We start from the raw sequence: 27,698 nt of genomic DNA on the forward strand, positions 1-27,698 counted from the left end.
TTGAAAAATAGCTTGACCCACTCCTCTCTGTGGCAGCCCCTCAAATATTGGAAAATGCTGTCATGTCTCCCTTTATTCCTTCTCTTCACTAGACTAGCCATGTCCAGTTCCTGCAACTGTTCATTGTATGTTTTAGCCTCTGGCTCCCTAATCATCTTGGTTGCTCTTCTCTGCGCTTTTTCTAGAGGCTCAACATCTTTTTTATACTGTGGTGACCAAAACTGGATGCAGTACTCTAGGTGTGGTCTTACTAAGGCTTTATAGTTATTAGGCTTACAGTTGTTCCTTTGATCAAAATATTCACATTATTGCTAAGTGTGTATGAATGGTTTGTGCATTATTTTTCCTTATCATGTATTTGGTTGTATTTACACTACTTAATGCAATGTAAACCCACCCAGTCATGCCTTGTTGAGTAAGACAGGACCAGTCAAATCACAGACCAGATTAAAGGTATTTTCCGCATGGGATAAATCAAGTAGATTTCCTAGGATTAGCCCTATCCCTTAAGATCGAATTAGCAATCACTGTTGTAGCAAAGCCCCCCCCCCCCATCATACTGGATTTAGCTATATCTTTTTTATGTCTCATTGAGGTCCTGATCCAAGATGCCAATGTTTGCACCTTGGAGCCTGTCTGCGAAATGAGTGTGTGTGTAGCCAGTCTGGTGTTTACTTTTAATCTTGTGTTGTTCACCTTAAATGATTCTGAAGATACTGGAAGAGATTTTATGGTATGATTAACCTTGATTTTTCCCTTCCCTCTACAGAATCATGCTGTCAGCAGAGAAAGCTTGGTGGTTTAATTGTTTCTGCTCATTCTGGAATATGAGAGACTCTGTGCCATGAATGGCTACAGGAACACTCTTCATGTGTCAGCATCGGTTTTATCCAGGAGAATAAAAGATGAAATGGGACAGCATTAATGCTGGATCTGAACAGCCATCAAAAGGACAGGCTGACTGCACCAGGTCACCTCTCAATGTCGTAGCTCATCTCCATCAGAGGCAGGCTAGGATTCTTCAAGATTCCTTAAGATTCTTAGTATTACAGAAATTGTAAAATACATTTTGAATACCCCTTTTGAATTTCACAGCTATCTGTTTCTGAATGTGCTATTCTGGAAAGAGGATAATTTCAGATGTGATCACAGGGACAATGAAATTGTTTATTTCATTGAATACCACATGGACACCTAACTTGCCTTTTATTCCTCCTTCCCACCCCTGTAATTTTGAAGAGGATTCCAAAGAAGATGAATTTATATGTATTACCTTTTTCATTCTGATTTTAAAGGAGTTCTTTAAACACATATGATACTTAAATAATGTGACTGTGTGTATAATTTTAGGGTTTTTTAGAATCTGAGTATGAAATTACTGATGCTGTAAATATTTAAGTGATAAGCGAGCAAGGTGTTGTTTTTTACAATTTCTGTATTTTTTTTAATGAGATTAAATTTTTATAGGAATGAAAATAAAAATGAACAAAGCACCTGTATCAGCTAGGTTCAGCATTTTCAAAGCGGACTGAAATTCCTCCTGTTACTAGTCTTAGTCCAGTCTTCCCAGCCCTTCTATCTTCCAGATGCGTGAAGTCACATATTGAACATCTAAACATACAGTCTGAAAGTTACCCGCCATATTGGAGTATGTGAGAAAATGTGAATGATTTGTTCACTTTAATAAATAACAGATTCCTGCAGTTGCTGTTTATTTTGAAAACAGTCACCTATGCATTTCTGGGTGACTTACATTCACCTTTTCCTGGAACTTGTTAAGTCCTCTGTTGCAGTTTTACAGAGAGACAAATAAATATAGATGGATGATACTTTAGAACTGTCCAACAGGAGGCAATAATTCTTGTGTAGAATTATAATATAATGGGACATTCCATGAGTTCTGTTCACCAGCCAGGTCAGCTATCTTTACATATCTTGTTGAAATGGCCATATAACAAGAAAAACTATCCTCATTCTTCAATGCCTTCACAATGTAGGGATGTGTTTTCTGAATAAAAAGGCGAGATTTTTCAATGGTGCCTTGGGTATTATTCGTAACATAAACAGGTGTTCTCGAGGATTTGTGTACAAACACGCATAGCATTTTGTAGGGGTTGAAACTGCATGCAACAAAGCTGCAGTGAGCAACAAAGCAACACGAAAATGGTCCCGTGTGTTTAATTCTTTTCAAGCAATAATGTCTCATGGTACAAACTTCCAGCCACCACTTTTAACTGCCTGATCAATTAAGGTGAGTCCTTCCTAAGTTTTTCCCCCTGCCCAATAAGCCACTGCGGTGTGTTTCATGGCGGTTTTTCCCTTCACGGAGCTGGGGTGGGCGTGGCCTGTGCATGACTCATCCAGCCCACAGGCCGCCAGTTTCACACTCCTGTGAAATCATGGTAAAGCTTGAATGAAGCGAATCCTGGTGAACAGGAACAAGATGCAGTTCTTTTATTTTAAAAAAAGTATTTTTAGGTATGGAATCCATAGATCAGGGGTCTCAAACTCGCGGGCCGCGGGCCGGATGCGTCACACGCTGGCCACGCCCACGCCCTGTTTAGCGAAGGGGGGAAAAGTCGCGATACGTCACGTGATGACGCGAGTTTGACAGCCCTGCTATAGATAAGTGTAGTGATGTAGGATTTGGACTAGAAATTGAGAGCCTGTGAATTCTGCTGCTCTCTCTGGCATGGAAACTGGTCATGGGTTTTTGGCCCATCACTCCCTTCAGCCCAGCCCATCTCACAGAGTGCTGTTTGTAGGGAAAATCAGCAGCAAGGGACCAGGATCTATAGTACAAAGATGAGAAGATATAAATCTTAACAATATAGCTTCCTCCTTTTATTTATTTATTTATTGTACTTGCAATTTAGAGCCCACTAACCAGTAACTTCAAATAAATGGCTCAATAAATAATGTGTAGGGGTTGTGTTTTTTTTTGAACTTTCTAAATGGATAGCTAGAACCTGCAGCATCAGTTCAGTATCGGATCAGATTTCTTTATCCATTCTGCTGTTTTCTGACTCTATAAATAGTTACCATTTTTCGGTAGATAATTCTTGCGAATTGTTCCTTTAGCCTTGTACCTTCCATCCAATTTTGCTTTATTTCTTGACCTACTTTCATCCTAGGCTCCTTGAGCTTTCTATTTATTTTTATTTGCTCCAATTTATGCATTGCCATTCTGTTTTCTTTAATTGCCCTGGCCTAAACTGCCTTTTCCCATATAAGATCTGTCCAACCTTCTCCAACACTGCGAAACACAAGGGAAAAAACATCTGTTTGCCCTCCCAAGAAATATACCATGCTAATAGTTTCCAAAGGCAACATCGCTGCTTCATTCAGGAAGTCCTTTAGCACTTCGCAATACTCAAATCATTTTACTGGGCCTGAAAAAACGACCTTTACAAAAGCCTGCCATACTGAATCCAATGACTCAGCAAAACTGCTTGCTACTGTTTTGACAAGATTTAGAATGGCAGCTTGCGGAATGAAATCTGTTGAGCTGAGCGCGCAAATAAAATCGTTTTGTATGTTTGTTTAATGGTTTGCAAAAATGGGTTTTTCAGTCACTAGATGTCGACTTGCAAAATATGGGCTTTGGGAAGAGAGACAGTAACCTGTTTTGGTGACTAGCTCTAATTATAAATTGAATTACTGCTTTCATTAATTCCCATTGGAACCAGGTAACCTAGAGAATCTTCTTTGAATCCCCACCACCTGATTGCTGTGTGCCTCCAGGTCCTTTGGTCGAGCAAATCTTCCTTTGCTCCTTTGTTCCTCTTGCATGCTTCAATGGAGAGCATGAGTTATTTTTAGCTGCGTTTCACCATTGCCCTGGGCCTCCAAACCGATCTTCTGTACAATTCTGTAGAGTCAAAACCCGTCTTCAAACTCTAGTCCAGCTGATCCTTTCTCTAGCTTTACTAGGATGCTTGTGATGATGAGAAACAGAAAGACAATGCATGATTCTAAAAAATGGACCTCAGGAAAGAAGATGATGGTGGCAGATTGAAAAAAAATTGTTTCCCTGAGGGGAGATAGTGATGGATATGAAGGTCTGATAGATGCTTCTGTTAATGCTACTGCCATCTTCGTCATCTATTGAGTGACGGAAATAATGTGACTAAGACAAACACATCCTTCGTTCCTAAACCGAATAAGTGGAAAAATCTAGATCAGCTGTAAAGGATTTTTTTAAAGGCTTCTAATCACTGTTCTCCCCACAAAATCAGGCTCTATAATTTCAAATTAGTATCTTTAAATGAATCCAACCACAAAGCCATTTAAAACGGGAACACTGAGTTCAGTAGGTTCAGCTGCTAAGATATGGTTTGTATGAATCTGGCTTAGCACAATGAGAAATCCCAGCTGTTGTTTACCAATTATGTTGAAGATAATTTGAATTTATTCAAGCAAAAAACAGTGGCTTTGCATAATGTTCGAACTCAGCCATTTTCTTAAGATATTGTGGTCCTCTTTTCAGGAGCTGATGACAAGAATAATGTAACCTGGATGCTTTTTGCTTTTGTCCTAGTCATGGAACATGAAATGGGATGGGAAGCTTGCTATAGATCGGGATCCCCAAACTCTTCAGCTCTCTTCATGAAGTTTCAGATAATTCATTGATCCCTCAAATATTTATTATATGAAAATAAGTTAATACATATTACTTTAACTAGTATTACGAAAAATAAATTATAAGTGAAGAGGCAGCTGTGATTTCATAGTGGTATATATAATACCTTAGATTCTTAGGTACTTGGTTAAGAATTTGAATTAAGTTTTTGTGAACCTTATCATAGATTATTCATATAATAATAGTAACATGAACAACTAATCTTGGTTATTGCTGTCTCACCACAAGCTACCTCACCATTAGTACTGTTTGGCATGGAACTCTACAGAGATCCTAAGGGATTGAGTCCAATTAACCGTCCAGTGGTGGAATTCAAATTTTTTTACTACCGGTTCTGTGGGTGTGGCTTGGTGGGCGTGGTGTGACTTGGTGTGCGTGGCTGGGGAAGGATACTGCAAAATCTCCATTTCCATCTCACTCCAGGGAAAGATACTGCAAAATCCCCATTCCCCCCTCCATTCTGAGGCCAGCCAAAGGTGGTATTTGCCAGTTCTCCAAACTGCTCAAAATTTCCGCTACCAGTTCTCCAGAACCTGTCAGAACCTGCTGAATTTCACCCCTGCTTCCGTCGTTTATCAATCACCTGTTGACTCCCAGCCATTTTTCAAACTCTCAGTCTACGGGCCGGATGCATGCTGGCTGTGCTCACGCCCGGTTTAGCAAAGGGGGAAAAAGTTCCAATATGTCATGTGACACCGCCATGACGTGAGTTTGACACCCCTGCCATAGATAGCCCCATTAATCCTTGAGAGTCCATATTGACCACTTTGATGAACCCTGGGCTAGATCTTCCATGTTGGCTAGGTGTGCTCTAGGAATGATTTTTTTTTCAAGGACATAAATAGAGAAGAGCGACTGTTTCATCAGCATCCTTCTTCCCCTTTGTTGCTCTCATTTCTTAAATTATTAATAGCTCAATTGTGCTGGCTCATCTCACATCAGCACTGAAGCCGGCTTGCACTCGTGGTGCCCTCGCACCATGTGGCAGGGCTGAGATGTAGAAAAGCAACTTAAGAGTTCTTCCTATGTTCATCTGCTGAAACATTTACTCTGTCTTTCACACTGAATCTGGATTTTTTCTCTCCTTCCAGCTTTTTCTTGTCTCTGTTCAAAATCAAACTCCATTTTAGTTGTAGTAATAGTCCGTATTAGATGAATGATTTTTAATAGACTAATACAGGGACACAAGGGACGCGGTTGCTCAGTGGCCAAAATGCTGAGCTTGTCGATCGAAAGGTCGGCAGTTCAGCGGTTCGAATCCCTAGCACCGCATAATGGGGTGAGCTCCTGTTACTTGTCTCAGCTTCTGCCAACCTAGCAGTTCGAAAGCACGTAAAAAAATGCAAGTAGAAAAATAGGGACCACCTCTGGTGGGAAGGTAACAGCATTCCGTGCGCTTTGGCATTTAGTCATTCAAGCCACATGACCACAGAGATGTCTTCGGACAGCGCTCGCACTTTGGCTTTGAAACGGAGATGAGCACTGCCCCCTAGAATTGGGAATGACTAGCATGTATTTCTGAGGGGAACCTTTACCTTTAATACAGGGACACAATATGCAAGTTTCCAGGCAGGTTCTCAAGAACTCTTTCTCACAAGGGATGACCCTGAGGAGTGTATGCACCCGAGACAAATTCCTTGTGTATCCAATCACACTTGGCCAATAAAGAACATTCCTGTTCCCTGATGCTTTCTTCTCACTCTTTAATCCTTTGATGCACAATTTCTGAGAACATAGAACACTTGCACCCTAACAGTAATCCAGATATTTTTTTTCCTATTCCTCTCCCCGGTTGAAGATCAGTATCTGGTTGTTACTTGCAAGCAAGCAGTGCGGTAGTTTGTTTTTTTATTTATAAGCACTTGAAAATGTCTAGGAACTGCTGGGGGAAAAAAAAAGATACATTTCAAGTTATTTATGTTGATGTTTATTTGAAAATTGCTGGTGTCTCTTAAAACGGTTGTTGACGGGCCTTGAGGAAATGGCAACATATTAACAAATTAAACACCTCAAACTTAATTTCTTAATTAAGAAATTACCCCACCCCCCCATGCCTTTTCCCCCTCAGCTGCTCAGATTCCCACACAGGTGTGCTATAACACAAAACACCTGATTTTTCTCCAGCCTTTTTCCTATTCGGATCACCTCAGCTAACACGGTTGGGCTCTATATACTACGGGGAATTGTAGGTTCCTGTAAGTTTGGCAGGAGCCTCTTCATAACCCGAAAAGATTCTAACAACGGCACAATGGCAAAAGGACGGGTGGGGAAAAAAAAACAACCACCACCCCTTCACAAGGCCCAGCATTCTCCTTCAGCCGCGGCAGGTAACCACAGCCTCACTGCGCACGCGCACATGGGAGGCCAAAGCAGCCGTTAGGATGCTCCGGGTACCACCGACTGACTGAGCGGCACAACGCACGCGCATTACGGCTCCTTGGGAGCCCCCCCTCCCGCTTGGAGACAGACGGAGGCGTGTCTTCTGTGGGATGGTGTGGGGGATAGGCTTCGGCTGCTGGGGGAGGGGGCGGGGCCTGAGGCGTTGCCTAGCAGCTATATAAGCCACCTCTTGGCCGTTACTCTCCGTGTTCGACGCCGTCGAGGATCTCGTTTCGGTTGGGGAGGCGGACAGGTGAGCGGGAGGGCAGGGCAGGTGGAGAACCAGGGTGGCCGGCAGCCCTCAAAGAGGCAGGGCGCCCCTGAAGCGGCTTCCCCTCCTTCGCCTTGCTGCTCTAGGGGTTGTTGGGGGGCACCTCCCATCACCCTAAGCGTACATGGTTCAAGCTAGTGGGGGGGGGATGAAGGGCATTGCAGAGGAGTAATTGAAGGACCCCCCCCACCAAGCAAAATGAGGGGGAGACTTATATATAAATCAGCTTGAATTGTGCAGATGAAGAGAGGGTGGTGATGGAGTGATTTAAACAAAGATGCTAGAGAAAACCAAAAAGAAAAAGAAAAAGAAAGAAAGAAAGTGGGGGGGACACAAAAAGGCTAGGAATTGGCCCCTAAAAAAGGGGGGACCAGAAGTTAAATCGAAGGGTGGGTTCCTCAATATGCTGGTTTGTGGGAGATGGAGGAAGGTCCCTTAAAAAGCCGGATAACCTTGGAAAAGGCGTACAAGGTTATCTGGGAGGGCATCGTAGCAGTTTGTGGGCTGAAGGAGGGATGGGGCACAGGTGGGAACGTTTAGAGGAGTCACGCAATCGATATTTTGCTCTTAAAAATGACTACAGGGAAGAAAAATGAGAGTTGGTTTTTAGCTCAAGCCTTTGGAGTGCAGGCTTTTTGGGTGCTTCGACAGCCCCTTGGTAATATAGTTGGAGGGGATTTCTACATTTGGCATGGGGGAGAATGTCTTAAATGGGGTTGCTAGCCGGGCTGGTTGCTGCAAAAAAGTTGCTGGGAAAGCAGATAGTAAAAAGGGAGGCCCTTGTCCTTGAGAAGAGAGGATGCCTGCAATAGTCTTGGGGATTATGTGCAGCTGACGAAGCTTACAGCCTTTTGTGAGATGCAGCGGGAAGGATTATCTGCTCTTCGTGCTAGAGAAGAGATCCCAGAGTACAGGAAGATGGGAATGCAGAGTCATCTGCTTGTGCTCCCTGGTCTGTGCAATGGCTCCCTCTAAAAATGCAACTGCGTCAGAAACGCCAGGAGAATTGATAATCCTGATTAGGTTTAGAAGGCTGCTAGATGGGGAGCTTCAGCCCTTGACCTTCACTGTTGGTTGGTTGCAGAAATCGAATGCAAAATTAATGCCTGTCTATATACTGTCTGATCTTTTTCTCCCTTTCTAGCTCCTTTAAACCTAGCTCTTGGATTCCGTCACTCCATTCCCTGTTCCTGTTTGAGAGAAAAGGGTGGTTTACCCTCTTCTCCAAATCATACATATTAAAAATTTTGCTCTAAATATATCCACACTTAAGTGGAAAAAGGTACTGTGTGACTACATGCATGAGATCTGGACTAATCTGGACTAGTTCATTTAACATCTGCATTTCAAAAACATTTCATCTTTTTGAAATGGAGAAAGTTAAAAAAAAAAAAGACCCCTCTAGTTTGCTTGCTTCTAAATTCAGCTCTGGTTGCACAGATCTGGCTTGTTGACGTGACTTTCTCACTGGCATAAAAGACTCGACAGAGTTAAGATAACCTGCCTCCATTTGCCAGCAGGATCCTAGGTAGCAATCCTGCATGATAATTGTAAGAATGTGTTATATTGTGAATAATGCCCCCCCCCACACCATTGCAAATCAGACACTGTAGTGTGTTTCTTCCTATGATGCATATTTTTGGACTCAAATATTTCACTTATTTTTTTTTTTAAAGCCTGGCATGATGGTTCTAAATTTAAGCATACAGAATATTGTGCTAAAATGTTTTTTTTTTTAAATTGTCACTAGTTGACTAAGCCAGAGTGGCCTGGTTTTTGCACAGTTGCTAAGTCACGCTGAGCAGCCCACATTAAGCTTGATGGTATAGGAAAGTGCAGCTAGTGTCTGGCTAGCTTGTCTGCATTGAAGATAACAGCAGCAGCAGCAGCAAGGTAGATTTGGGGGAGAAATGATCCTTGGATGAAATGCCTGACCTTTCTCTGGTAGGGAGATATAAGTCTTCATTACTGCGGTGAATGGAGTATTTTGTTTAGGCCCCCAAAGGGAAGCATGCAAGCTGGGCTTCTTGTCTCTGCTATGGAAATCAAAAGCCAGCAATGGAGGGCTGGAGACAGATACCCGGTGGAGATAGGAGAGCCAATTTTCTAATTGAAAATTTAGATTGCATCTGCTGTCAGCAGCATCAATGCGTAGGTACTAAGAAATTTCTACTTAAGTTTCGGTGGCTATAGTTGTGTAGTCTGACATTAAAAACACTATGCCTAGCCTACATTGTGTATAAGCCACCTCTTGGCCGTCATTCTATGCCAGTCACTTCTTCAAGGTCATAACTGTTGTAACCAAGATATGATAGGTTGTTGTTGTTTTTTTAAAAAAATCCAGACTGCTTGTACATGATGAGGCTGGTCCTGGTCTGGTATCTCTTTAATATGTTTTGGGGTAAGCTTGGAACCCTGTTCTTGGCCACGGAGTAGCACTGCAGCGACTGAGAGAGCCTGCAATGAGAATGAGAATGCATTTTTTTAAAATGATAGGTGAAAGTTTTCATTGCATATATGAAAGGTTGGAGCATCAAAAATAGTATAGTCAATTTTATGTTGGTAGGGAATAAATATTTCCTGGGCTAATCTTTTGTGGCTATTATTAAATCCCAAGCCATTGCCAAATATGCTTATACTAAAAAGATGCTGAATATGCCAGCTTATATACACGTTAAATAAAATAAATAGATGAGAAGATCCTCGAATTACAAGAAGATAGCTCATGTTCTCAAATTTTTGATTTCTATAGCAACAGTTTTCATAGCTGAACTGCAAGCTGTTGCTACTGCTAGACTTCAGAAGAAAGGTTTCTTTCTTTTTTTTGGCTTTGCATTTAAGGTATGTATTCCAGCTTCCTTTTTGACAGTGCAGTGTTACACATAAATAATGACTAAACAAAAAGATTGCCATGAATCTGTAAAGTGTTTTAGTAAAACGGCTAAAATGTTTCTTTGGAGTATTGCAGAGTTGAATTGGCAGGGATGAAATGAAGATGGCTTCTGTTCTGTCTTGTAGTTGCCAAGAAGTTGTGTGGGATGTGCTGTCAGAAAGTAATTTCAAATAAACACAAAGTCCAAGGAGATGTATTTATTGGGACAAAATGTGTGTCTCATCGGATTACCTGGCTTAATTTGATTTAATACAAAGGTTCCCAAACTCTTCAGTTCATCAATCCCTTTATGAAATTTCAGATTGTTCATCAACTATGAAACACATGAAAGTAATAAATACGAATAATAATAGATAGGCAATATTTAAAATGTATGGTTTAACATACCTTTTCTTACTAAAACCGTTGATATTATTAATGGGAAGCCTGCCTCAAAAAAGGGCATTGATATTTCTCGGAGAATAGTGAATTTTAATCACAATCTTCCAGGAATAGTCTTTTGACACCCAGACATTTATTGATCTTATTTTGACTACCAGCTGTTTATTGATCTCTTGGATAGACCAACTGATCCTTGGAGTTGATACTGACCACTTTGGGGAATCCTGATTTAATAGATCTGTGCTGGGAGGGAAACAGTCAGGTGAAATGCTACCAGTTTGCTCCGGTTCGGGCAAACCAGTAGTTATAAACTACTGGTTTGGGCTAATAGGTAGTAAAAAAAATGCTTTAAAAAAGTAAAAAAAAAAAAGGTTCTGACGATTGCACGGCACAGATGATTGTCAATCAGCTGTGCCGCCTTATCGTCAGAACCTTTTCTTTTACTTTTTAAAAGCATCTTTTTACTACTGGTTTGAGCGAATAGGTAGTAAAAAATGCTTTAAAAAGTAAAAAAAAAAAAGTTGGCTACGCCCACCCAGTCACATGACCCCCACCAAGCCACGCCCACCAAGCCACACCTACAGAACTGGTAGCAAAAATTTTTGCATTTCATCACTGGAAACAGTGCACTTCAGTTAGGGTATTCCCCTCCCTCCCCAAATCTTCCAGCTCAAGAAGACCCAAAAAGTCTTTGAAGACACCCATTTAGGATAGTTAATTGAAACCAAGTATTTTGCCTTACCCCAAATTGTTTGAGATAATATATTTGTCAGTCTGTGAATTAGAACATAAAAGGAAAATGAAGAAAATAATTTTGAAAAGGGTTTGTGGATGGAGATGGAGCGAAGTGTTTTCTGACAATGGTTAAAGAATGCTCAGCTGAGAATATTAACTTTTTTTTTGAAATCCTGTTTCAGTGTCTCTAGGTAGAGAAGCAGTAGATAGGTCAGCCAGTATATGAAATCAACGCAATAGTTCACCGAAAATGGATCAGTGTAGCACTAGCACAGCAGTTAGTGTCAAAGTGTTCAGGTAAGAAAATATCTTGAAAGACTTTAAAGGTTAACTGCTATCTCCTCCATGAAGTTTATGGAATCGATATAATCAATGGTAAGATCTTTGGATTTATGCCCTGAAACAGGGAGGAGGAAGTTGTGATCGTCCAGACATGGTTGAACTGCTTTTCTCAGCAGCTTCAGCCGACCTAACAAATGGTGAGGATGATGGGAATTGTAGCCCAGCAGGGTTGGAGAGGTGGGCATATGTTATCCAGTGCCTCATTAAAGGATAGTAGTATGCCTATCAATATAGAGTATTGTACTTGGAAAGAAATGACTGTCATGTATAGTCACAAACTTAAGATCAGTGGAGGGATAGGTGTTGAAGCAAAAATAACAGCATTTCCAAAATGTCTTTTTTAGAAGCCTGCCTAGTCACATGGAAATTATTTAACATCAACCTGTCGTACAAAGTGTATTTTTTGATGAATGAGTATATTACAGCTGTACATGGAAGAAAATATTTTCCTCCTTATGACCCAGGCCCAAGTAGGTAGTAGGAAACTCAGTCAGTGTAAAAACAAACTTTATTCGAACAGCTGAGAATTACCTCATTCTCAGCGTAGTTCAACTAAATTAAAGCAAATTTCTCCCAATACAATTCTCAGTCCTATCACCAACCTTGGTCCAATTAGGCAAACTGCCAAAGGCAGTTCAGAAGACATTGATACAAATACAACAAGACAAAGCTATCAACGTCGTTTTCCAGCAAAAAGCCCAAACGCCGTTGCTGTTCTTTTAAGCCCTATGCGAGTCATCCTCTTTGCTTGAGCTGCTCTTGCCTTCTGGCAGCTCTTCTCATGCGTGCATTAGGAACAGGCTCCTCCTGTTCTTCTGCCTCACTACTATCAGCCTCTGGAGGCTCTGGAGTCCACACCTCACTCCCCGATGGCCCTGGCCCCACCTCAGCCTCCAACGCAGAGCCCTCATTTGGGCCTTCCCCAGCCTCCAGGACTGGCCCACACTCTTCCTCAGCCTCATCGCTGTCCGATTCCATTCTCAGCTCCGTAGGCTGCTGGCGGACCACAACATTTGCCTATTTGGAGGCATCCAATAACTTTTTGGTTGTCCTCTCAAATAATTATCTTGAATATTCTTTACATACAAAAATACCATGATATTTGAACATTCGTTTTTGCTTGTTTGTTTCAATTTCACAAATATCACATCTATTAGCCTTGAAAGAATTTGTAGAAACAGTTGAGGATCTTACGGTGATTGGAGTGGATATGTACATGAGATCTGCCATTCCTTCTGTCTTGGAATTTAAAGTAGCACTTTGTCAAATTTTAGTTCTCCAGATCCCTGAAGAAGAACTAATAGTTTCTAATATGAATTTAATAATAGGTAAAATATACTCATTGCAATCATTGATCAGAAACCAGGATTTATAAGCCATAATGGCTGGCTTTATATTTTGCATTAAGCCAAATGCAAACAAATAATAGAATGGCTTAGAGAGAAACCAATTTACATGTGAATTGGCTATACCTGGTTCAGGAGAAAAATATTTTCAGATCCACAGTAGAATCATTTTGATTGATCTCAGGGAAGGTAAGCCTGCTAACTTCAAATTTTTTCTCAAGCAAAGTTGCCGAAAAAAGACAGTAGAGAAGAAGGAAGAGAATTCTAAAATTATAGAAAAGATAGAAATATAAGCTGAATGCATCTGACAATTATAGTGCTCACTACATAGTGTTTTCCAAAGGATGATACTACTAGGATATTTTTATTGATTTCAGGGAAGCCCTTGAGAAAAATATATGTGAATTCTTGCTCCAATGCAGGTGTGGTAAAGATACCCACTGGGAGGACCTTTCTTCGAAGTTAATAGGGTCTTAAATGATTGAGTTAGGAGAACTACTCATGCAAATGCAGTAGTTTTTTTAAATAATTGAGATTCAGCTTGGAATACTTTTAGGGTGTGATGTTTATTGATTTTAATATAGAGATGTAAATTATATATACATACCCTGTTTCCCCAAAAGTAAACATCCCCTGATAATAAGCCCAATTGGGCTTTTGAGCGCATGCGCTAAAATAAGCCCTTCCCCGAAAATATTTAAATGCATGCGCAGCTGGTCCCCGCCATTTCCTCTGGTTAGGGTTAGGGAGACAGAGCTAGAAATCAGGAAAGACTGCAAGAGGAGCCCCAAAATTGGAGGAGTCTTATTTCACGCGCTCCAAAATAATAAGACCTCCCCGAAAAAAAGGCCAAGCACTTATTTCGGGGTTCAAAAAATGTATGACAGGGTCTTATTTTTGGGGAAACATGGTATATATGTATATATGCACACACATACACACAATACACACACATACATATACTACATACGATATAAGTATGTATGTATGTATGTATGTATACACACACGAACACAGACATAGCCTGATATAGTATAAGGCTACGCTTGAAGCAGGCTCAATGTCAACTGAGATAAATTTGCCATTACTTTCATTCTTTTCATGACGTTTATGTTCCTCCAGGCTTGAGATCAGTGAAGGGTCTCCTCCAAAGATCTCTCCTGAGCCAGTGCCAGGTACTCCTGAGTCAGAGCCCGAGCCTCAGCCACCCACCCCAGAGCCAGAACCAGAAGCTCCACCTCCACCCCCTCCACCGCCTCCACCACCACCTAAGAAAAAAATGGCGGAGTTTGCTGTTGGAATCAATGGGTAAGCTTTTCCCCCCCCCCCTTCAGTGCCCAGTGGATATTTTTGTATTTTAAGACGAGGTTGGGAGATTCTGGGAGTTGAAGTCCACATGTTAGGAAATGGTAATCTAGTTTCTTGAAATCCCACCCCCCCAATGATAGAAAATGAAATGGGTATTTTTTCCCCCTTCTTCTTGGTCTTTTGCAACAATAATGTTTAAACAAAGCCTTTGTGATTGGATAAAGCTTGCTGGTTTGATTCTGCAGCCAGAATATTTGGGTTGCACTACGCAATAGTTTATGTCAAGTTGGAAAATTGCAGTGAAACCTAGGTGGAAGTACAACATGAAACCGAGAGGCAAACCCCTGACTTCCAAGCCTTGTAGTTTCTGGGAATCTTCCTGCTGTCTTGTCCATCCGAAGGTCATAGCAATTTCCTGAGGCCACTTTAAAAACAGATATGGGCAGAGGTCATACCCGTGGGACTCGAGTTTACCTCCCTCATGCTGGCTTGAGAATTCTGGGATGTCTACTTGTCTTAAAATTAAAAATTCCTTATGTGGCCAATCACACTTGGCCAATAAAAGAACTATTCTATTCTATCCTATTCCATTCCATTCCATTCCATTCCTCTCCACTCCACTCCACTCCACTCTTTCTATTCTATTCTATTCTATTCTATTCTATTCTATTCTATTCTATTCTATTCTATTCTATTCTATTCTATCTATTCTATTCTATATTATTCTATTCTATTCTACTCTACTCTACTCTACTCTACTCTACATTTTATATTCTATCCTCTATTTCCTCTCCTCTTCTCCCCTCCCCTCCCCTCCCCTCTTTATTCTATTCTATTCTATTCTATTCTATTCTATTCTATTCTATTCTATTCTATTCTATTCTATTCTATTCTATAGATTGAGAAACATTGCACTAAAGGAAGTCTTTTTTCAAGTAATCCCTTCTGCTCACCTTAATTGTACCCAAGGAATGTGATTGTGCTCTAACAAACAGGCTTCTTTGCTCCTGCAGATTTGGACGTATTGGACGCTTGGTCCTTCGGGCCTGCGTGGAGAAGGGGATCAAAGTTGTGGCCATCAATGACCCTTACATTGATGTGAACTACATGGTAATGGCTTTCTTATGAGATTACACCAAACCTCTTGTAAAAATTAGTTTAGTTTCCTTATGGAGCAGGATATGAAAAGTGTCAGAGTTCATTGAAACCCTGGTAAGAAGGTCCTTTCTACTGTACATGTCCCCCATCTCTTTCTGTAAACTATGCTGGAATGGAGAGGCAGTTGGGAGTCCAGCAATAGAGTGTAAGCAGAGGTTAGGACTTTTCTAATTTGATACCTAGTTATTCTTGGGAAACAGGAACGATCTCTGTTTACAGGTAGTCCTTGACTTACGACCACAGCTGGTCCAGAATTACTGTCATAAGTCGTGCTGTTGGTTAAGTGAATCATTAAGTGACTCACCCAATTTTGCAACTTTTTGTTAAATGAATGCAGCAGTCATAAAGCAGTGGGCTTTGTTTTGTTTTTGCTGGAAAATAAAAGTAAATGTCATTTCTGGCAAAAAATAAATAAATGCTGTAAATTGTAGCCCTGTGACCCCAGAGGCTGCAAATGGACATAAACTGTTTGGGTGCTTGACTGTTTGCCAAGCACCCAAAATGCAATCATGTGACCACAGGGGTGGGTTGAGGGTGGATGTTGGAACTTTGAATTGGAGTTGTAACAACCGTTTATTAAGCAAGGACCACCTGGGGACCTAACCCTTTGAAAACCCAGCATCCTTGTGCAACTGTTGGATGCCTGGACAAATGGAGATGGATGGGCTGCCTCTTTTTAGACCTCTATCAAGCTAGAGAGATGAGTGGTGCAGTGGCTTAGAGGTGGAGCTCTCTCCTCACAATCAGGAGGCTGTGAGTTCAATCCTAGGTAGAGGCAGATATTTCTCTCTCTGGGCACAATGAGAATATATCTACTAAAAAAAAACCCCTGCATTGGCGACAGGAAGGGCATCTGGCCAGTAAACACTCTGCTAGCTCCATTCAGTTGCCCAGACTCCACCCAGCAAGGGGTTATGGGGTCATTAAAAGAAGGTGATGATCAAGCTAGAGAGGTGGCACAAATTCAGTTCTCCTGGGATGATGTGGCTTTAGCTTCTTTCCTCCACAGGTCTACATGTTCAAATATGACTCTACTCATGGGCGCTTCAAGGGAGAGGTGATGGCAGAGGGTGGAAAGCTGGTAGTGAACGGTGCAAAAATCTCAGTATTTCAGTGGTAAGTGGGAATAAGACGGAGCATAATGCATTCATTCCATTTCAATTTTTTACCTATTTAAAATATTTTAATATTTTAATATTTTCAGTAATGTGGTCTGCCCAGGGAACTTTGGTAGTTGGGCAGCTTAGAAAGAGACTTATGAGAATATAACTAACTTTGTGTATGTGTGTGTGTATATGTATGCCTTCCAATTATTGTTGACTCTTGATGACAGTCTGGATTACTTCTGCAGGTTCCTTGGCAATTTTTCAGAAGTAGTTTGCCGTTCCCTACTTCCTTGGGCTATGAAAAAAAGAGTGGCCCAAGCTCACCCAAATGGCTTTGTGACTAAGGTGGAATTTGAACCCACAGTCTCCTGGTTTCCAGCCTGCAGCCTTAACTCCTGTGACAAACTGGCTCTCTTATCTACCCTTACGAGATGTCTGTTTAAAGAAGTTGACACTTTTTTTATTGAGGCTGTGTAAACACTCAGCTAACTATAAGTGTGTACAACACTATTTCATGGGGTTTGTTCTGACCTAGGCTGCCTTAGAAAGTATACAGCACAAATTTAGTCCTGGCAAACCTCTTTAATTCATATGGCTGTAAATTACTTTCATTTACAGTTCACAAGGCTTGATAAACAGTCTTTCAGAAGAAGGTTATCGACACCCACCTAGCTCACGTGGAACGCTGCCAGAGAGCTAATTTCCAGACGCAGGGCAAGGCCAAACTTGGCACAGAGTCACAAACAGAAGTTTCAAATCTTGAATCGGCCAGATGAACTAATTGCTTCCTGCAAAAGCTCATGTCCCATTCAATTCTCTTTTACGTATTATGAGAGGGGCCAATCATCTCCAAGCCTTGCTCCCAAGTCAACCCTGTTTCCTCAATTGTTCTTGTCTCCTGGCAGCTCTGCGCATGCGCACACTGGGAACAGGGTCACACTGTTGTCAGACTCCGGAGACTCCAGGCAACTAAGAACCAATGCTTTGGGCTCTTTGGGGAAGGGTAGCCTTATCAATTCTCTTCCATTTTATACTATCTTCTTTCTATCAAAATACAGATTATGCACTATAATGAAGCCGATTCACTTGTCTGGATTCAGCATGTGTGAACTTGTACCAATTGCCATTTATTGACCAACTCATTGCTTTTCACAGTATGTGAATCTAGTTGAGGTGCTATTGCAGAAGGGTAAACCTTCGGTGGGGGAGTTGCACACATAAAGAAGAAAAGAGCATGTGAATGTCAGGGATACTAGTGTTTCTAAAGGTCAGAGGGGAGAGTGGATTCCATGACATGTTCATCCAATTACTTGGCTGAAGCCTAGGGGCCCTGAAAGTAATCTGCTGCTTGAGTAGAAGTCCAGGCAGGTGCAGGTCTGAATAAAGGTCTGAATAAAGATTGTCCTCTTGTATTTCATAGCATGAAACCAAATGAGATTCCTTGGGCAGATGCAGGTGCCTTGTATGTAGTAGAATCTACTGGAGTCTTCCTCAATATTGATAAAGCTTCGGTAAGTATCTTGAGGTAGATCCTTTCTCTGAGATAAGTACCAGTGTAAAGGTAAAGGTTCCCCTCGCACTTATGTGCTAGTCGTTCCCAACTCTAGGGGGTGGTGCTCATCTCCGTTCCAAAGCTGAAGAGCCAGCCCTGTCCGAAGACATCTCTGTGGTCATGTGGCCCACTAAATGCCAAACGTGCGTGGAACGCTGTTACCTTCCCACCAAGGTGGTCCCTATTTTTCTACTTGCGTTTTTTACCTGCTTTCTAACTGCTAGGTTGGCAGAAGCTGGGACAAGTAACGGGAACTCACTCGGTTACGCGGCCCTAGGGATTCGAACCGCTGAACTGCTGACCTCTTGATCGACAAGCCCAGCGTTTTAGCCACTGAACCACTGCGTCCCCTAAGTACCAGTGTAAATTCCCTCTTATGATATTTGCTGGGTTTGAGGAGATTTCATTTAAATGCTTGTTTTTTTTATAATGGGCCAGCACAGATTTCTGCTGCACTGAAATAAAGCATACAATCTTCTAGTTAGTCCTTATTGAAGCTGTTTGTCCTATTGCCTGGGAGCTGGTAGAATCTGATATTCTATAATGGAAATCTGCCATTTGTTTTACAGGCTCATCTCCATGGAGGAGCCAGGCGAGTAGTGGTGACTGCCCCATCGCCTGATGCACCCATGTTTGTTATGGGAGTCAACCATGAGAAGTACGATCCATCTAGCATGAACATTGTGAGGTAAGATCGAACTTGGCCAACTGAAGAAAAGCTTATGGGTTGATGGGCAGTGATCAATCTGTACAAAATCAGTGCAATCCCTTCCTCCCTGTAGGCAATTACACTAGAAAATTAAGGCACAACATAGCAATTTCACAAAACCAGACCCATACCTATTGGCCTCTCCTAATATCCTGGCCTTGAAGCCTTGGAAAAAATCCAGATTCTGGCAACCTTCTGGAAGGCCAAGAGGTTTGGGGCCCTCTGAATCTTAAGAAAGAGGCTGTTCCATAGGGCAGGCACTGTGACAGGGAAGGCAAGTCTTAGCGGCTTTATTCATACCATTTAAGAAACTTAGTTGAGTAAGATTGCTTTGCAATTTCATTCTGTTGGGTTGGTTTATGGACCAACATACTGAGCAAGCTGTAATTGTGAGGAAAGATTGGGTGTGCTTTCTCAGCTAATAATTTGAAGCTCATGGCACCCTTTAGAACTTTACGAAAGCCCTGTAAACAATGCTGTCTTTGCATGAACCATTAGAAAATGGTAGTTTTTGGTTCATATTTGTTGGATTGATCGATTGATCGATTGATATTGATACTGATTGTTTCCTGATTGCTTATTTGTACCCTATGACTATCATTAAGTGTTGTACCTTATGATTCTTGATTAATGTACCTTTTCTTTTATGTACACTGAGAGCATATAAACCAAGACAAATTCCTTGTGTATCCAATCACACTTGGCCAGTAAAAAATTCTATATTCTATTCTATTCTATTCTGTTCTGTTCTGTTCTGTTCTATTCTATTCTATTCTATTCTGTTTTGTTCTGTTCTGTTCTATTCTATTCTATTCTATTCTATTCTATTCTATTCGTATTTCCATTTCCTAAAGCTGGAACTAAACTTAGGTACTTGGAGCTAAAAATTTAAGAGAACCTAAGAATACAGATCTGTGTTGAGATGTAACTTCATATGCGGGTTGGTGGCGGGGTGGGTAGGTGCTGAATAACAACAAAAAAATCAGGGTCACATGTAACTCTTGCTTTCCAGCAATGCTTCCTGCACCACCAACTGCCTGGCACCTTTGGCCAAGGTCATCCATGAGAACTTTGGCATTGTGGAGGGCCTGATGGTGAGCACTATGTCATTCTTTCCAATGTGCTTATTCATTTCTTGATTTATGTCATTTTTATACTGCCAAATTCATACAGGAGAGCCAATTTGATGTCATGGTTAAGGGACCCGGTTAGAAGCCTGGTGATTGTGACCTTAGCCAACTGAGTGATCTTGGGCCAGTCACTCTCTTTCATTCCTACGAAGAAGGCAAGGGCACACCCCTTCCAAAATCTTGGCAAGAAAACTTCAGGGATTTGTCCAATTGTAGTCAGGAGTCAATATTGTATTAAAGGCACACACACACAAAAGAGAGAGAGAGAGAGAAAAGTAAAGACAGATAAGTGTGTGTATGTATGTATGTATATATATATATATATATATGTGTGTGTATATATATATGTGTGTATATATATATATATATATATATATTTGTTTTCTGAGGTTTTCACAGGTGTTTGTATGTAGGTCTTTGGTTATTCGGGTTTTCTCCCACGTAAAATTGGAAGTGTCTTGGCGACGTTTCAACGAAATCCCATTCGTCATCTTCAGGCTGGGTGTTTACAGCTTCGTGCTTCTTTCTCCTAGAAGCACGAAGCTATAAACACCTAGCCTGAAGATGACGAATGGGATTTCATCGAAACGTCGCCAAGACACTTCCAATTTTATATATATAAATAAATTACAGAGCTGTAAAAGCAATTCAACCTCAAAAAGAAAAAGAAAAAACCAGGGTTAAAATGACTTTCTTTATTCCACAAAGAACACACTTTCTCCTTCTGATAAAATCCCGATACTGCCATTCCTGTGTCTCTTATAGCTATGAAGGTTTGGGAATAATGGATAATGGGAGTTCCTCAGGAAATGGCTGGGGGTGTTTTGATTAATCTCCACACATCAGCTAACAATAAACTACAGCACTTTCAGTTTGCCAAGTTATACAGTTAATAGCTGTCCTTAAATACCTGGCTTCCTAATCAAGTTAAAGGTGGTGGTGGTGTAAAATCCCGATTATGGTTGGCCAATAGTCATATTTTACTCTACTTGCTTATAGCAAAATCATTCGTAAATCACTTCTTCCCATTTGAATTGATTTTTTTGGGGGGGGGTTTGCTATAAGTTTCGGCATGTGGCTCTGCCTTCAGCATTTGTGCATCAGTCCAGATAAAATCAAAGATTTGCAAAGGATAGCAAACGCACCCTAAAGCAGAAGTCTCCAACCATGGGCAACTTTCAGCTTTGCTGGCTGGGGGATTCTGGGAGTTGAAGTCCGCCAGGCTGAAAGTTGCCCAAGGTTGGAGACCTCTGCCCTAAAGTACTCTGTATTCATTCCGTTTGTACGTACAAAAACAGCCCCTTTAGGCAACCCAAGTGACTCGTTTTGATCGAATCTACTGTTGGAAACGCTTTGTCTGTCTGTTCCTGTCTCAACTGACATTTCTGATTTGCAGACCACTGTTCATGCTTACACTGCCACTCAAAAAACGGTGGACGGGCCTTCTGCCAAGGCGTGGCGTGATGGGAGGGGTGCCCACCAGAACATCATTCCAGCTTCTACCGGTGCTGCCAAAGCTGTGGGCAAGATCATTCCTGAACTTAACGGGTATGCAGAACAAACTTAACTTCTGAAAACCGGTTGGGAGGAGGGTTGGGGAGGGCATTGTGCATTTGGGCCAATCCTAAAGATGTGACCGTAAGAGACAAGCAAGGCTGTATTTCTAATGATTGATCTGTGACCCTGAGAATGAGGGAAAAACCATAGAACTGCCCGGATTTCATTCTGAGAATAATTCTCGGGACACCCGGATGTTTTATATTATTTATCCTGTAACCTTTGATCGTTAGCCGTGCTTACTTTGAAGAATGAAAGAGCTAGTCTAAAACCTACCCTTACTTATTCTGAGTGAGTTATATAGATAGCTTTCCCGGTGGGGTCAATCTACTGCAGAGGTGGGTTTCAGCAGGTTCTGACCAGTTCTGGGGAACCGCTAGCGGAAATTTTGAGTAGTTTGGAGAACTGGTAGTAAAAATTCTGACTGCCCCCCCCCATCCATTCTCTGCCTCCCGAGTCCCAGCTGATCGGGAGGAAAGGGAAATTTTTGCAGTAACCTTCCCCTAGATTGGGGAGGGAATGGAGATTTTAGAGTATCCTCCTTGTGGAGTGGGGTGGAAATGGAGATTTTACAGTATCCTTCCCCTGCCACGCCCACTAAGCCACACCTACCAAGTCACACCACGTCCACCAAGCCACACCCACAGAACCGGTAGTAAAAATTTTTTAAACCTACCACTGATCTACCCCAATGTGACATTTTCTTAATGTCATTAAGAAAACACTAAAGACGTTAACAAAAAACGGAGAAAACAAAATAGCACAGATTCTGCCAAATGATATTTATTGCAATTGGGAATACTTACGTTGTAGTCTGTCGGCTGCCGGCCCCTCCAGCAGCCGAATCAGATGAGGCGGTGGCATGGGAGTCAGGGTCAGCATTAAAGCAACCTGAGAGCTCTGAGGGGGAAGAAGGAATGGAGCTGTCAGACAGAGAGACAGAGATGGAGCCTGGGCCGTCTGTCAGCCCTTAGATGGCGAGTCAACAGTCCCCAGATCTGGAGGTGGCTGATGAGGAAGAGGAGGAACAATTGGGTCCAGTGCCTGATGCATGGATGTGCAGAAGGCAGAGGAGAGGAGAGCAATGGAAATCTATGGGCTGATCCTTGGGAAGGAAGAGCCACCACTGCTAGCGAAGCCCCACCCTAGCTCCGGGGATAAAAGGCAGGGGGTGGAGATGAATAGATGTGGCAGGCAACTATTCATCTCCCTGCTGGACAGATCTCTTAATCTGCGTTGAGAGAGAAACTTTTTTGCCGGGGCTGCCAGCGCTCTTAATAAAGAAATCATTAATTTAAATACAGACGGTTTGTCGTATTGGAGGAGTTGGGTCAGAACAACTTAGCTGGAGTCTTAGTCTTAAATGCCAGTTCTCGCCCTCATTCCTTGGAGGACAGAGTGGTTGGTGGTAAGATACTTCAACTCTAGACTGCCATGGAAACTGTTTCTTTCTCCTTTTAATGACCAAATCTCTTCCTCCCCCCTCCCCCAACCAGGAAGCTGACTGGCATGGCATTTCGTGTGCCAGTGTGCGATGTGTCTGTTGTTGATCTGACCTGCCGCCTTTCTAGATCAGCTACCTATGCTCAGATTAAAGAAGCTATCAAGAAAGCAGCTAAAGGGCCAATGAAAGGGATCCTGGGATATACAGAAGATGAGGTAAACATGCTGTTTATGTTTCCATTGGCGAGCTGCAGGATTATTTTAAGATGCTCCGATGAGCTACCTTAAGCTTCAGCAGATTTAATGCAAGGCAACCTCTAGAGTAGGCTGGCATAATGTGCTCTAACAGCTGATCATTGTTTGCTTTTTGTAATAATGCCGACAAGCGGAAGCCTGTGTCAGGGTAGGACAGGGGTCTGCAAATTTAGCTCTTTTAAGACTTGTGGACTTCAACTCCCAACTCCCTTCAACTTGTGGAGTTGAAGTCCACAAGTCTTAAAAGAGCCAAGTTTGCAGACCTCTGGGCTAGGGAAAGCCACTGGTGGATTTCTTGCTGGTGGGAAAAACATCACCAGTTGTTTATGTGAGTTGGGGGTGAAGGAAAAAGGTGAGTTTTGATAGACAAGCCAGTGGGGTTTAGTCTTGTATGAAAAGCTGACTTGAGGAGTGGATGGGGGTTTCTGCCTTCCGTACGTTACCAGAAAGCCTCTGTTCACCCAGTGGATCAACTGTTGCCCAACCATCAGATTATCCATGGATTATCCTCTCTCTCGCCCCAACCCCACCCCATCCCTCCCTCCATCCCTCTCTCGCTTTCTCCTCATTCAGTCTCCTGAATTACTCTTGTTTCCCCCCCCCCTCCATTTTCTCCCTGTCACTCCATCTTACTCTCTTCTTTGCTGTCTCACTCTTGTAATCTCTCTGCAGAGGTGGTGTGTCTGTGTATGTTTTGTGCTGAGAGGTGCTGGTGGATGGGTTTTCATTCTTTCACCTGTGCCGTTTTGCTGGCAGTCAGAACATTTATCTATCCATGTAGACAAGGAGCTGGCATCAGATGCCCCATGCTTTCTCCTGCAGCTCAAGCCTGAATGCCCTTTGCCAGTGCTCAAAGGGAAGAGACTGTATCTGCGGCTTCTGAAAATAGCCAGGGAGACCTAGTGCCTTTTGTGTAACCACTGTAGTCAGGGGTGGTATTCGTTTACCTTCGCGAATGTGAGCAAACACGTGTGCTCGCTCTGCTCGTACACACCACCCCTGCGCATGCGCCAAGTGTCAAAAATGGGATGTGATGATGTCTGGGCAGGTGGGCGGAGCCTCCCGCAGCCGCTGCTACCGGTTCCCCCGAACCGGATATAACCAGCTGAATACCACCACTGACTATAGACCCAGTAGAGCAGAACATCTGTAGCTCAAGGAACTACCAAGGAGGAAACTACACCCCCACCAAAACTGGCAGGGCAAATTACAAATAAACAAGCAGGAAGCCCCATACTCTCCGACACTGTGTAGATGGATTATGAACTATCTGCAACCAAACAACCAAGCTCAGAGAGCACCAAGAACCGCACACCACTGAAATGCAAAAGATGGTGCATATAAAAAGCAGAGTGGGGAGAAGATGGAAAACTCCTTTCGCCTTGGATCAGATAAATATAGTTAAGCAGCCTCAGCTATAGGCTGGGCACGAGATGACTTTATGTCACGAGGGCACATCAATAATGGTAAGTGAGATAGCTTTGAGGCACAGGGGGACCTGTGGATAAACCTAAGGGCCAACTGCAGGTTGCCACAGTTCAAAACAAGTGCAATGCCAGACACGGTTTTTGATAAAGGGTATGTCTGTGGAATCTGTCCAAAATGGTGAATCCCTTTTGGGATTTATGTGCAAAAAAAATTGAATTTGAAGCACTCCCGTTTCAAGTGGAGTGCTCTTGATCCTCTGAATTTTGAGACTCAAAATTCCAGCTCTGAGCCCAGGATGTTGGTTATTACAAGTGTTCTCCCTCTATCTTCTTTGTACACCATAGTTTTCTCTTCTTTGTTTGCAGATTGTTTCGACTGATTTCATTGGCGACAATCGTTCCTCTATTTTTGATGCCGCAGCAGGCATCTCCCTCAATGATAACTTTGTGAAGCTCATCTCCTGGTAAGCTGCACCCTTGGTTTTATCTCCCCCCAGTTGAGCTTTCCAAGATATTGTAGCTCAGGGGTCTGCAAACTTGCAAGCTTTGTTGGCTGAGGAACTCTGGGAGTTGAAGTCCACAAGTCTTAAAGAGCCAAGTTTGCAGACCCCTGTTGTAGCTCATACAGAAAATGGCCAGGGCATTACTTCATGATCTTTTGCCACAAGTAGAATTGCCCAACAAAATTGTCTTGAGTTGCTTTCCTTCACCAGTAAGGATATATAGTTAGATGCCTTCAGTCTGTCAAAACACCAGACCATCACTTGCAGGGTTAATTTCTTCAGCTTATTCAAATAATGGAGAAGTATTGAATTGTAATATGGAAAATACACCTGGCATTTCCCCCCTCCTTTAAAACTGGATGTTTTCCCAATCCACAAAGTCCACACTGCATTCAGACATTGAGCTTCACTTAGCATTAACCAGATTTGGTTACAAAAGCAAGCATTGGATGGAAAATGATTTTTTTAAAAAAAATACTGTCTTATTACGAATGGTCACTAAACAAGGTAGTTGCTAAACAGGAAATGCCTGTACAACTACCACTGACCTGCAACACGTTATAATTATAGATGATAGTAAGTGCATTTAACCTTAACCCAGGGGTCGGCAACCTTAAACCCTCAAAGAGCCACAAAGGTCGTAACTGGAATCCCCCGGTTCAGTTTTGGAGCCGACCGGAAGTCCAGTTCCCCCATCATAGAGTCTCCTCCTAGCACAGCGTCCTTTTTCCTATGCTGACCGGAAGTCCAGTTCCCCTGCCATAGAGGCTCCTCCTAGTGCGGCGTCTTTTTCCCTCTACCTGTCCTAACCAAAAGTCCTATCAATTGTGGAGCTGACTGGAAAACTCGCCCCTTACCATAGAGTCTCCTCCTGCCACACCATGCTTCCCCCCCCCCCCCCCGAAACAGAAACTGCTCTCAAAATTGTAGCGCCGACCAGCGACAGGGAGCCGCAGCAGAGGGATGAAAGAGCCACATGCGGCTCGTGAGCCGCGGGTTACTGACCTCTGCCTTAACCCGATGTCCCAGAATCTGGAAAGCCGAAGTAAGGAATAACTTCAGAAGGGCATTGTGATGTTGAGCGGGCTCCAGCCTTTTTGACTTTTGTACAGTGTCATTCTTGAATATAAAGATTTGCTTAGGTGTGTTTTTTTCTCCCGGCAGGTATGATAATGAATATGGGTACAGCTGTCGTGTAGCGGATCTCCTGAAGCACATGTACAGCAAGGAGGAGATTTGAACCCTGAGTCGGAGTTACATTCCAGGCTATTCAATCGAGGGCCTCACCACTTTTAGTCAATAGGTTCTTTGCTTCAACCACAGAATCCCAAACACTGCACTTTGTGTAAAGCTTTGTGTGTACGTGTGTGCGTGTATCCGTGAGCGTGAATCCTTCTTTCCACAGCAGCTTATTTAGTGAAGATAAATTGCACCAAAGTTCCTCCCCGGAGAAGGAATCTCATCTCTGGGGTTATGCATTGGTTTGTGTGGCTGTAGCGTCTTCAAAGATCTTGCAAGCATTGAAATAAAAACCACTGGAGTTCAACTGGCCTTGATTTGTATCCATGTGATGATCTTAACGTCTTAGGGATTTGGAATTCGGGCTCTTGATCATGCCAAACGCATGTGCTTTGGGACAGGGGTCACCAACCCCTTTCGGACCTCAGGGACCACAAAATTCATAATTTTAAATCCCATGGACCACTAATATCTACCTAATGATCGGCTGGGTGGGTGTGGCTATGTGGTCATGTGACTGGGTGGGCATGGTCAACTCGATGTCACTCATGTTGAGGGGTGCCTTGCTGACCTCTACTCAGCCCTCCCCTCCCAGCCATTCCTCACCTCCCCATCCAGGCTCCTTAGGGCCCCAACAGGAAGCAGTTGTTGGAGCTAAGCAGCCACCACAAGAAAGAGTTGGCAAAACAGCTGGCTTGGTTCAAATTGGATCTGACCGAGAAGGAGGCTCAGCAGAAGCACCTCACTCAGGACTACAAGCATAGGCTTTCCAAGCAGAGGGAAAACCTGCAGGAGTGTAAGACCAGGTACCAGCGCCTGGAGGCTCAGTGGGCTGAGATGGTCAGCCAGTTCCAGGCCATGATGCTGTCCCACTGGAACAAGGCCCTCCGGTTCTTTGCCACCAGCAGCACTTCCCTCCAGCCTTTGCCCAAAGCCCCACACCAGGAGGCTGAAGCAGACCCTAAGTTGGAATTTCTTGCCCTCTCTGACCCACACAAAAAGACCCCAAAGGGGGAGACTCTGCAACAACACAAATGTTCATTACATGTTTCTGGCCCAGGGGGCGTAGTTTGAGGACCCCTGATTTAGTGCAATATAAAAAATGCAGATAAGTTTTCTGTGGACCACCAGAATTTTCTCGTGGATCACCAGTGGTTCACAGACCCAGCAGTTGGTGACTGCTGCTTTAGGAGGTTTCTGAGCACTGAAAGCTGTCACTTCCCTGGGAACATTTTTGTTTTTGCTTCGATTTATATTCATGGATAATTTTCTCATTAAGAAAAACTCACATTATGCTTTTTACGATTGCAACTAAACTATAG

The 27,698-nt window shown here is 42.7% G+C and overlaps 2 protein-coding genes across 7 annotated transcripts in view; both read left to right on the forward strand.

Annotated features, from left to right (window-relative positions):
- LSR (lipolysis stimulated lipoprotein receptor) overlaps positions 1-2,055 on the forward strand; it is a 35,280-nt gene extending 33,225 nt beyond the window's left edge. For 2 of the 4 annotated variants that reach the window (XM_058195891.1, XM_058195894.1), the window contains one exon: positions 770-2,052. In XM_058195891.1, the coding sequence (XP_058051874.1) occupies positions 770-805 (36 nt within the window). In that variant the 3' untranslated portion in view covers positions 806-2,052. Of the gene's footprint in view, positions 1-769 lie in introns of all 4 variants that reach the window. The other 2 variants (XM_058195893.1, XM_058195892.1) reach the window with 2 other exon arrangements.
- Positions 2,056-7,192: 5,137 nt separating this feature from the next.
- GAPDHS (glyceraldehyde-3-phosphate dehydrogenase, spermatogenic) lies at positions 7,193-26,677 on the forward strand. 3 transcript variants are annotated; one of them, XM_058195516.1, is made up of 12 exons: positions 7,216-7,274; positions 10,045-10,133; positions 14,112-14,297; positions 15,311-15,407; positions 16,465-16,571; positions 17,982-18,072; positions 18,683-18,801; positions 19,835-19,916; positions 21,349-21,500; positions 23,006-23,168; positions 25,001-25,098; positions 26,302-26,677. In XM_058195516.1, the coding sequence occupies exons 3-12, from the start codon at positions 14,269-14,271 to the stop codon at positions 26,375-26,377; spliced, it is 1,014 nt and encodes a 337-aa protein (XP_058051499.1). In that variant the 5' UTR covers positions 7,216-7,274; positions 10,045-10,133; positions 14,112-14,268; the 3' UTR covers positions 26,378-26,677. The 3 variants fall into 3 exon arrangements, with proteins under 3 accessions (XP_058051500.1, XP_058051499.1, XP_058051498.1); XM_058195517.1 differs by lacking the exon at positions 10,045-10,133 and having other exon boundaries at positions 7,193-7,274; XM_058195515.1 differs by lacking the exons at positions 7,216-7,274; positions 10,045-10,133 and adding an exon at positions 11,468-11,598.
- Positions 26,678-27,698: the final 1,021 nt, after the last annotated feature.

Source organism: Ahaetulla prasina, chromosome 10 (genome assembly GCF_028640845.1).
Source record: "Ahaetulla prasina isolate Xishuangbanna chromosome 10, ASM2864084v1, whole genome shotgun sequence".
In the NCBI taxonomy this organism is placed as follows: Eukaryota; Metazoa; Chordata; class Lepidosauria; order Squamata; family Colubridae; genus Ahaetulla; species Ahaetulla prasina.

Bases quoted from the DNA above. Each gene is read 5' to 3' on its own strand.
- GAPDHS (XM_058195515.1), top strand. From the start codon at position 11,552: ATGGATCAGTGTAGCACTAGCACAGCAGTTAGTGTCAAAGTGTTCAG. The intron at 16,572-17,981 runs GTAAGTGGGAAT...TGTATTTCATAG, and splicing joins AAAATCTCAGTATTTCAGTG to CATGAAACCAAATGAGATTC. The intron at 25,099-26,301 runs GTAAGCTGCACC...TTCTCCCGGCAG, and splicing joins TTTGTGAAGCTCATCTCCTG to GTATGATAATGAATATGGGT.